At 38.2% G+C, this 11,155-nt stretch overlaps 1 protein-coding gene across 1 annotated transcript; it reads left to right on the plus strand.

Moving 5' to 3' along the window:
- Positions 1–7,356: 7,356 nt before the first annotated feature.
- On the plus strand, positions 7,357–9,591 carry LOC147615767 (putative aquaporin TIP1-1). Its single transcript, XM_086778363.1, has 3 exons — positions 7,357–7,566; positions 7,742–7,992; positions 8,903–9,591. The coding sequence occupies exons 1-3, from the start codon at positions 7,434–7,436 to the stop codon at positions 9,278–9,280; spliced, it is 762 nt and encodes a 253-aa protein (XP_086634489.1). The 5' UTR covers positions 7,357–7,433; the 3' UTR covers positions 9,281–9,591.
- Positions 9,592–11,155: the final 1,564 nt, after the last annotated feature.

Genomic DNA, 11,155 nt, shown 5'->3' on the forward strand with positions numbered 1-11,155 from the left:
GGAGTGGTTCATCATTAGTCGCCTACATACGCCTTTGCAGAATTAGAAGTTCCATGTCTTGTAGAAACGTAGGATGATTGATCATCTGCTCAATATCTTTTTTAGTGTACAGACGGTCCTCCACTTCGCTCGCCACTCTTGCTAGGTTATCCTCTTCTTCTATGGTTCTAAACCTTTCCTCAGCTCTGGGCTCCTCATTTATGGGTTCCAAGTTTGGAATTTCTCCCTCACTTCTTCCCATGATCGATTCTAGTTCCTTACCCCGTGATTGGAGTAGGTTTAAGCCTCCCATTTCCTTTTGCTCAACTCGAGTATCGAGCTCTTGTTTCCTTAAGCTCAACTCTCGTAGAGCTGTCGTTCCACCTCGCTCCTTCTGAGATCTAACTCTACTTCCTCCGAGAGGTGGGGAAGAATATTTGACCCGTCCTAGTTGCACTTTCCATGTCCCGTCTCATTCGGGAGGTGCTGGTGTTTGACAGCCTAGAATTCGATGTTTGGATGGGCACTTATTATCGTGGACCGAGTCCAGCGCTGGTTGACGGACCCATGCCCGCAGATTGTGCTTCTTCATCATAACTGGTGTGGAGACCAAAAAATCCCCGAGCGATATCAATGATACCACTGGACCTAGTTGGGGAAGGTGGTTTCTCCTCTTTCCCAACCCAGAGTACCTCAGCCCTTCTTCTATGGATTTTTCACTACTAGTTTTAACGGTGGTTAGGTTCCTTAAGACACTAAGGTGTGCGCTTGCTAAATGACATGAACCCACACTTTTTTGATAGGAAGATCCTGGGTGATTCGATGTAGTATTGTCAGGTGTAAGATCGTCTCCAAAATCTTAAGTGCATGTATGTATGATTCGATAAGCTACTTTGTTGACCTAATTTAATTTTGATCCGATTCTACCGCTCTGTTTTTGAGGCCGTGAGATTCCAAAGAATAGTTCACGGCATGAAGTGTCAGAAAACGGTTCATGTCGTGAACTTTTTTCTACACTTTCATGTGTTCAAAACTTTTTGCTTTTAGGGTCAACACCCGTCCTTGTTGTAGGCGTCCCTCCCTTACCGACCTTCATGGCCTTAGCCTAATTGTTCGTTGGATTGGACTAAACTGTGAGTTTGTAGGAAAATTTCACGTCGTGAACAAAAAAGGGTTCACGTCATGAAGGTTTTCTAATTGGCTCACGTTGTGAACAAATTGGTTCACACCATGAAGAGTTCTGAAAAAGTTCACCGCGTGAACGTTTTTCTAAACTTTCACGTGTTCAAAATCTTGTCAGACTTCGTGGCATCAGAGGTGTTAGGATAAGGTTAACTATTTTTGGCAAAGCAATCCCGTGATTTGCAGCGTTAATTGCAGCACTGATGTTGAGAGTGATTTGCAGCGTGAAGTTGCAGAAAAAGTTCATGTCGTGAGTGTTTTTCTGTAATTTCATGTGGAAACTTCCCACGTCGAATGTTATATTTTTGGGTACAAAATACTTATCCAACGGATCCCAAAATGATTATGCCACACCTAAGGAGTGGAATACAAGTTCACGGCATAGTCAATGGTTTCACCAGCCTGTTCATTCACGTTGATGCTTCAATGATGCAAATATCAAAATTAACAAGAAAAAACAGTGAAGCTCTATTCTAAGACCACTCCACCACACACATACAGAACAACACAACCAATTTCACATGATTTCTTACTTCTACACAAATCTTATCCATTCATTTTCTACACACAATGCACTATCAAAATGCAAGGGCAATCATGAATCTTATGCAATGGGAGCTGAAACTCCAAGAGGAAGGAAGAAACAAAGGTGTTTCCTCGACAGCGGTGCCAAAAATGTTATGGGCTACTACACCTCCAAGAGGGAACTCAATGCATTCACCTAAAGGATGAGCAATAGATCACAACTGTCATAGGGCACTTACCAATGCTTAAAACTTGAGTCCCTTGAGGCATCCAAGCTCACTTGTTAAGCTCCACCTCCACGCTCTCTGTAGAGTCACTCGCACATCGATGCATAAGGAAATCACTCTCTCTCACTCTCCCACACAAGCATGAATCATATAAGCATAGAAGAGGAACAATGCTAGAATTCTCTCTCTCTCAATCTCTCTCAAGACACAAGGAAGAGCTCTCTATAACACAAAGGGGATTTTTTTTTCATTATGAGAAAATGCCTTATATACATTTGGCCCTTATTCACACTTGAGCACCCAAAAACTTACTTAACTAGGCCTTGGGTGGCCAATATCTCATAATGTACAACTTTTATAGTGTTGTTTCATGAAACTTATTAATGTCCTTAATTTTAGAGGATCATGTTTGTTAATCCAAAATGGGATTAACACTTGTGAAGCCAAGCTACCTCATATATTACCATAGCAACACTCCTATACTCAACCTCTATACTTAACAAAGTAATCCATCGGTTGGTTCTTATTGCTCCAGCTAACATTAGCACTCCCAAAAGAAAACATAAAGCTTTAGACACTACTAGGCCAATCTACATCTGTGCATCCATATATATGTACTCATATCATCCCATCCTCATAGAAAAGGCCAGTCTACATCTGTGTATCCATATATATGTACTCGTATCATCCCAACCCCATAGAAAAGTTCATAATGTATTATGGAATTCATGTACATGAATATCCTCCTAGCTGTATCTAAATGAATGTATGTATTGTGGACTTTATATACATGAATATCCTCCTAGACATATCTAAATATGTCTTCCTCGAGACCTGCATAAACTAACTCACTAATCCAATCAAATAGCTCAAATATGGCCTGGTAATAGTCATGTAGATCAAACTATATGGCCTGGTAATAGTCATGTAAATCAAACTAAATGGTGCATGTACACAATAGGTCCTCCAAGAGATCACTTGATCTATAAATGACCTCATGTTTTGCTACACCCTCATGTCCAAAGTATATTGCTTCTACAAAAGCCAAAGTTTACTACTTCTATAAAATCCAAATTCCATCTCGTGGCCTAATCGCCTCTAGCTCACCCAAAAGTTTCATTTCAAACTTCTTCTTAAGAACCATCTTCACTTCATGATTGTCATTTGATACATGTCACCTGTGAAAATCAAGTCATCAACATAGATGACCACTAGCACAACCCCCCTATCAATCTTTCTCACAAACATAAAGTAAAAAATTAGCACTAGATATCTGAAATCTAATTGTGAGGATAAGATACTCCCCTATCTTATCTCTGCTTCAAACCATACAAGGCTTTCTGTAATCCGCAAATAAAATCTGGGTGTGCATGATCCCCATGCCCTGGTGGCTACACCATGCAAAGTTTCTACTATAAGTCACCATGAAAAAATGCATTCTTTACATCCATCTAATGTAAAGACCATCCCTTATCTACAACCATACTAATGATGACTACTGTCACATTTGTCATCCTAGGCAAGTGGGATTATAGCATCTATAGTGTATACCATATCCTCAAATCATAAAACACAACATTAATGCTCACTCACATTTCATGTGTAGTGGGGTTATAAAATCTATAAAATTTATGCTCACTCACATTTCATGTGTAGTGGGATTATAACATATATTGGTCCTCCCCAAAGATCAGAATGCACCACATCCAAAGGTCTTTGACTTATATTCTTATCATGTGAAAATGCATGCTTAGCCTTCTTGCCCAATTGGCACGCATTTCACATATTTTGTGCATTCCATCCACTTTGGACTTTGACAAGCCTATAATAATATTTTGGGCCTACATATTCTTCAACCATTGAATATTGGCATGTCCAATGCATCTATGCCAAGTATAAGCTAGCTAGAGCACATCTATGCCAAGTATAAGCTAGCTAGAGCACATCAACAAATCATTTATAAAATCCATATGAAGTTAATAATGCCTAACATTAATAATTAAACATCTCAATTAGAGCACATGGACCAAACAAATTAGAATTATATTAATTAAGATTAATTAAGGACACACTATCCTAAATCCAAATAACTCTTTATTTAGTGGGCTTAACTTTATATATGGAATCACTACCAATATTGAGAAACCACCTCCTACTTGCCTAAATCTCTATTGATAGATATAAAATATTGATAATTTATAGCTTAGCCTATGTGAGTTTTGCAATGTACTTTAAGGAATACCTAAAATAAACTAGGACTAGCAGCATAGGTCTCTAGGTTCCTTGGATGATGCCATTCTTCAGATTTACTAACATGCCCCTCTACAGTCATTATTAGCAAATTTGATTATGTGAGTGTAAGCCCTAGATTATAGAGAAAGGGAATTGTAAAAGTTGAAAAAGGATTAGACTCCAAATTTTATGAAACTTCTCTTTGTTTGGTAACATTACTCACAAAGGAGTTTGTAGTTTGATAACAACCCATTCTTACCAGGACTATGGATTAAAAAAATTTTGTGTTTCACATAGTCCTTTAACTTTTGCAAGCCCTTAAAAAAGGAAACTAGCTTGTGTAATCAATTCAAAAGCATATAGTTATTGGCCCTCTTTGTATGGAATTTGTAACTCCTTAGTCTAGTTGCATATGAACCTGTTCTATCTCTTATTATAGCTAGGTTCTTTTATATTAAGATTTTTTTTCTTACCATGATAGTTTGGAGTTTTAGACGTCTTGGCAATCTTTCTTACTGTATGTCATCATAATACTTTCCACCAAAAAAACATACGCAAATGTTTACTCATCATCATTCATAACCTCATATCGTTTGATGTTCACTTGTAAAAAAACTATTTTGTGTTCATTAAAGTTATAAAGAAATGTAAAGTTCATATAAGTTAATAATCATAATTGTAGTCTCAAACATGTCATTGTATGCAACTACTATAAGCGTTGGTGCGATCATTAATAATCCAATGAAACATACTTGTCAATCATTCTAATCAAATCCTTCTATCATAATAAATTCAAGTGAATGTTTATGAATATGCATATTTGGTGATGAATCATGAAGGTTTAGAAGGTCAAACATGTTTCTATGTTTGCTATGTATCATTGTTTTTAGACAAGCCTCGAGTTCTAAATTATAGCATTATTATACAAATAAAATAAAAAAATGTGGACATCATGCAAACACCATCTTATGAAGAACCTTATGATTGAACACTACCTTGAAGAAAGTCCACGAGGATATTGATCTTTCCACGAGGGTATTGATCTTCTTCTTTAGCTTTGATGTCTTTCTTAATATTAAGGGCGTTATGCATAGATTTGGAATAACGGTGTCACATTGATGCCGTAATATCTTATCATGCCCTTAAATCTAAAGTCAAATACTTAGAATATAGATGTAGTTAAGCTTGCAACTTTTGATGATGAATCATGGTGTTTTTTCTCTCCTTTAATAGGGTTCTAAGCTTTATTCCCATTTGTCTCCTAAATGTGAGAAGAACTTAGAGAGCTTCAAATCCTAGTAAAAGTATTTTAAAAAAAACTTCTTACACATGCACATGCATATGTATTCCAACAAGAGCTCTATATAACCATTCAAAGAAGAGAAATTCTATACTAATCTAGGGACATGCATTGAATTAGTTTTGTTGTGTATAGAAAGTTCTAATCTTGGTTTTTAGGCGCTGACCTGTAAAGAGAAAAATATATAGTGATCTAGGGACATGCATTATATTAGTTCTCTTGTATAGAAAGTTCTTAATGCTGCTTTTTAGATGCACCAACCTCTAAATCTAAAAAGTAAGTTGTTTTGTAACAAAACAAGAAAGAAAAGTGGTTTTCTTGAAAAATCATCTTGTTAAAGCGGGATGCACATGTTCAAGTATTATGATGATGATGATAGACAAAGTTAAAAGCTCTACTATATTTTCAACATGGGAAGAACAATTTTGAAAATTGAATATAGGTGGAGTAAAAAGTGTCTATTCCCTTTTAGAAAAGCATTTAAAGAACATGAGAGACTCACATGGCAGGGCTACCTTGGTGTAAAGTATGTGTGATGGATTAATCAAAAGCATGTATGGGAAAAAAGGGTTATCTAGAATATTGTTGAAAAAAGAGTGCTCTAGAAAAAAGAGTTATCTAGAAAATTATTGAATGGATATATGATGGCATATATCAATGAGTCAATTATAGAGATGTAGAGAGTGACTCATTATGTCGTTACTTTATGTAACTATGGATTGAATGACTATTTAAATTATGGCAAACCTTTCCAATTTCAAATAAAAAAGTACATTCATCCATACTTGTTTATCTTTCCTAAAAATGCATTGACTCACTAGTTAAGTTTTCTCTTATACCAATGACATATTTTGTGTATTCTATTGTTAGTGAAAAAGTTTAATGACATTTCAAGGAAAACATCATACCGCAAGGAAAAGTGGCTTAAACATGGAAGGCCACACTCTTGAGCCCGAAATGGATGCATAGAAATGTGTGAAGCCTTAAAAGATAAAAGGTTATTTTTTGAACTCATTAAAAGAGGAAAGAGGAAAGAGTGCACACATGTTGCACAAAACTTTGTGAACAGAGTTCGAGAAAAATAGGGAGACTAATTTGAATAAGAAAGAAAAAGGAGTGTTTGATTGGGGGATTAGGAATCATTTGTGGAGTATATTATAGAGGGTGGGCGAGAATGTGATACGAGTGGGTGAGAATATGATGGGAAACAACTAGAATATGGAATAACTTATAGTAGGAGGATAAGTGGCTAAAACATGTGTAACCTCACCATGGGCTATGGGTATTGGAGGATGTGAGATAAAGGTTTTTTTCCCTCATTTATTGGAGAGGGGAAAGGGATTAGAGTGTAATGAAAGTAGAGAGAGCAAAGAGCCGTGCAAAAGAGGTAAATGAAGTGTGATCTATTGTTGAAAGGGGAATAATTTGTGAAGGAAGAGAGCAAGATTGTTTAAAAGGATTTGGCTTTTTATTTGGGGTCTTTTTTTGGGGGGGGGGGGGGATGTGATTTATTAAAATGGGGTTTTTTTGGGGGGGGGGATGTGATTTATTAAAATGGGGCACGACATAAGGAAATGTGATAATAAAAGGATTAAACTAAGGTGTAGGACCCATGTGATAATAAAAGGATTAAACTAAGGTGTAGTACCAATATGATAATAAAAAGGATTTAAACTATTAAGGTGCAGTACCAATGGCGCCGGCGTGTGAAGAGGACGGCCACCGCCCAAACCGGCCAGGAGGTGTGTGGAGGTGGAGCCCATGTGCCAGCGAGGAAGGGCCCACATGCAAGGGCCCTGAGTGAGGTTGGCAGAAACTAGCTGTTTTTTTCTAAGATTAAAATCTTAATTTTGGTTTTGTGGTAAGCACAAAGGTTCAAGTTTATAAGTGCATGCAGCGCCCCTCCTTCGCTTGTCTGCTCGGCTCTTGTATAGCTCTCCCTGCCTCTGCTTTTGCTTTTGCTTTTTTTTTTCCTTGGCTTTGCAGCCATGCCTTTCCGCAACGTTGCTGTTGGGCGCTATGAGGAAGCCGCCCATCCAGAGACTCTCAAGTGCGCTCTTGCTGAGTTCATCTCCACACTCATCTTCGTGTTTGCTGGGGAGGGCTCTGTCATTGCCTATGGTAAGTTATGATCTCTACTACTAATTTGCTGTGATTAAGCATTAGATTATAGTTCTGAGCTACACAATTACTTCCACTTGATCCATTGAAATTACAAAACCCAAGTTAAACCCACCCATAATTGGCTTTTAATCGGTATTTATCTGAACTCAAATTTGCCGTCTTGATCGTGCAGCGCGCCTCACGAGTGGCGCAGATCTCACCCCCGCGGGCCTGGTGGGGGTTGCCCTTTGCCACGGTCTAGCTCTCTTTGTGGCCGTTTCCATCGCTGCCAACATCTCGGGAGGCCATGTCAACCCCGCAGTCACCTTTGGCCTCTTCTGTGGAGGCCACATTACTCTTCTCAAGGGTATCCTTTACTGGATTGCACAACTGGCGGGAGCTGCAGTGGCATGCCTGCTCTTAAGGCTTGTGACCGGTGGTTATGTAAGTCCTTCTGTCACTCACCCCTTAGTATTAATCTACATGCATGTTTTGCACACTAATTATATAGTTAACTAACTATATAATAAATCATTTCTTGCACACTAAGTATACAGTTGATCAATTCACTAGACTGGAATAATAATGGAGTATAATTCAACGGCTTTTAAGTATGTTATAGATCTACTTCCTTTCTATGGCATGAGTAAGCAAGGGGGCAATGTGTCTAGGGTGACAACCATAACTCACCTTCATTTGGACCATTCAATCACTTAGGTGGTATCACTCAAACGATACTCTAATTTTTAGAGTAGAGGGAACGTTAGATGGATCATTTCATGAGGTTCAACTCATGTTAGAACTCGTTAATTCCTAGTTATCTTACCTTTTAGATTCTCTCTCTCTCTCTCTCTCTCTCTCTCTCTCTCTCAAGTGGGTGCATTATTTCATGGGGTTTAACTCACATCTGAACTAGCAATTACCTTTTCTCTCTCTCTCTCTCTCTCTCTCTCTCTCTCTCTCTCACACACACACACACACACTCTCTCTCTCTCTCTCTCTCACACACACACACTCTCTCTCTCTCTCTCTCTCTCTCTCACACACACACACACACACACAATGTCCTACCCTATTTGATTCCTCTAGGTTAGTTAGCCTTACATATCTTCACGACTTTGCAAATTGGTATTGCTCGTATTTATACTTACCGAGCATAATATTGTTTAGTATAATGCATTGAACAATCTTGGGAGCATCTCAAATTTTGTATGTGGTTGGGGAATGATGATAAAGTGGAGCCTTAAAAAGATGGGAATAAAGAAGTCTAGGAGTTGTTTAATATAAATGGACCATTCATGAAATCAAATACAGTATATTTATATAAATTCTAATGTGTGTGGGGGTGGTGCAGACGACGTCGCCACATGCATTGTCAAGCGGGGAGCCGGTGTATGGGGCATTGGTGTTGGAGATAGTGATAACGTTCGGGCTGGTGTACACGGTGTTTGCGACGGCGGCGGATCCAAGGGCGAAGGGCAACGTGGGCCTGCTGGCGCCGCTGGCTATTGGGCTGATAGTGGCGGCCAACATCTTGTTTGCCGGCGCCTTCGACGGAGGCTCCATGAACCCCGCCCGCTCCTTTGGCCCTGCTCTCGTCGCCTGGGACTGGACCAACCACTGGATCTACTGGGTGGGCCCCCTACTGGGCGGCGCCCTGGCTGGCATTGTCTACGAGGTCCTCATCATGGCCCCAGAACCCACTCATCAGCCCATCTCCGATGACTACTAAAATCCCACCCTCATTAACTCCTTAACCCCACATTAGCTCATTAAATGCATCATTAGTCCTAATCCCCCCCAAAAGAAAACTTCTTTTTTTCCCTTTTCCCCCCTTGTTTTCATCATCATTGCTTGGTTTTTTTCCTTCTAATTAGGCTTTTTCTCCTTTTTGGGTTTTGTCCCCATGTGCTTGTTTGAAGTATCCATGTACCCCCACCCATCATACATTACTCAAAAGCAAGCACACATGGGGCCAGGACCCTCTCTAGTGCGTTCTTGTAAAATAATTGGAAGAGGAGATTTTGACTCTCCCATTTTTGAGATGATCTTATGATTGTGGTGTGGTGCATGTATCACTCCTTGTCTGGTGACCTGCTCTTTATAATGAGGTGGCATTTGGTGTTCATAGGTTTAGCTCATTTATGACTCATCATTCTCTACTTATTGGTGACAAAATGGAATTAAATGACGTTTATGGCCATAGTAGGTAAGGTAAAGGTTGTGTTATGGCTGCTAAACATGGATTAAATGTTGTCTTAAGGTTTGTGTTTTAACAAAAACCATCTTTTAGTGTGTTTTTTCATGGCTCAAATTTGGAAAAGCTGGGTGAAATTATTACTTGCCTTGAAATTAACGGCCAAGATTTTTGAGAGTTTAGTTTTAAAACCAACAGATTTTGTACAAATGTGAAGGAAAAATTGACAAAGGTTAATACCTCTCCTTATTTTGAAAAATGCTTTTTCCTAAATATTGGTTCAACTTGCTAAATACGTGAGTTCAAAATCAATGTTCGAAAAAAACCCGAGTTTAGTGTAATTTGCACCGGCATATTTTGAAAATTACTTTCAAATTTAAAACTTGAAGGCACAAATACCTCCATATCTTGAGAAGTTATAGGACAAAAACCTTGTTATTATAGAAGAAAAACCTTCAATTTCAAGATTTTTCCTTATAGATAATTTTGCAATTTTTAGATAAAGGTTTTTCATTTTTTGGGAAAATTATTACTTTTCAACATTGTTGAAATGTAATAGAACAAAAAGTTTTCCATTTTTTTTGGGGAAAATACTTTTTTCGAACATTGTTGAAAATGGTTACTAAAATAGGTGAGTTAAATATTGTATTATGGTTCCTCATAATAGGAGGCGAGTGAAATTTAAAATTATACGTTTAGGCAGGTGTTCACACGAAAAGGTAGTGGAAAAACTCTTCCGTAGGGCACAAAGCCTGTCTAAAGCGGTGCCAATAGTCAGCCTTTTGGCAGCGCAAGTGCCGGCCTTTTGGTTTCTTACGTACTCCACCTCCTTTTTTAAAATCGCATGCGGTGCGCTCTGAGTTCCATCTTTAAAAAAAAAAAGAGAATTAAAAAGTACACATATTCTTTTTGGACATTAATTTATTAATATAATAACTACAATAGATTCCCTTACACCACTGAAAAAGTATAAAGATTCCCTTACACCACTGGAAAAAAAAAGCTCACAAGTTCATAACGTGAGTGTTACACACCTAGAAAAGGGGGGAAAAGAAGTAGAATCCAATGTCGAAAATAAACTTTTTTTTCTAACCAACCACTGGAAAAAAAACGATGACCTTCAAGCCCAATCGGTTTTCATTGAATAAATGCATAGATTAATCGGTTTTATAACTAAAACTTTAAAATTTTTGAATCTTTAAATTCAAGGCTAGGCAAAATTATAATCGGTTTTTCTCAATTTGAGCCGTGAAAATTACACTAAAGGGTGGTTTTTTTCTCAATTTGAGCCGTGAAAATTACACTAAAGTGTGGTTTTTTTGGCAATAGTGGAGTCTGGTGAAAAGGGAAGACCTCCCTTGTTCATTTCGATGGATCTGGACTCCAAAGTCCCCCTGTCTATTTTCCTGC

The sequence above is a fragment of the Cibotium barometz genome, chromosome 39 (assembly GCF_041138505.1).
Source record: "Cibotium barometz isolate CiBa-2024 chromosome 39, ASM4113850v1, whole genome shotgun sequence".
Classification (NCBI taxonomy): Eukaryota; Viridiplantae; Streptophyta; class Polypodiopsida; order Cyatheales; family Cibotiaceae; genus Cibotium; species Cibotium barometz.

Excerpts from the sequence above, each read along its gene's own strand:
- LOC147615767 (XM_086778363.1), top strand. The coding sequence starts at position 7,434 with ATGCCTTTCCGCAACGTTGCTGTTGGGCGCTATGAGGAAGCCGCCCAT. Across the intron at positions 7,567-7,741 it reads GGGCTCTGTCATTGCCTATG|CGCGCCTCACGAGTGGCGCA; the intron begins GTAAGTTATGAT and ends TTGATCGTGCAG. Across the intron at positions 7,993-8,902 it reads GGCTTGTGACCGGTGGTTAT|ACGACGTCGCCACATGCATT; the intron begins GTAAGTCCTTCT and ends GGGGTGGTGCAG.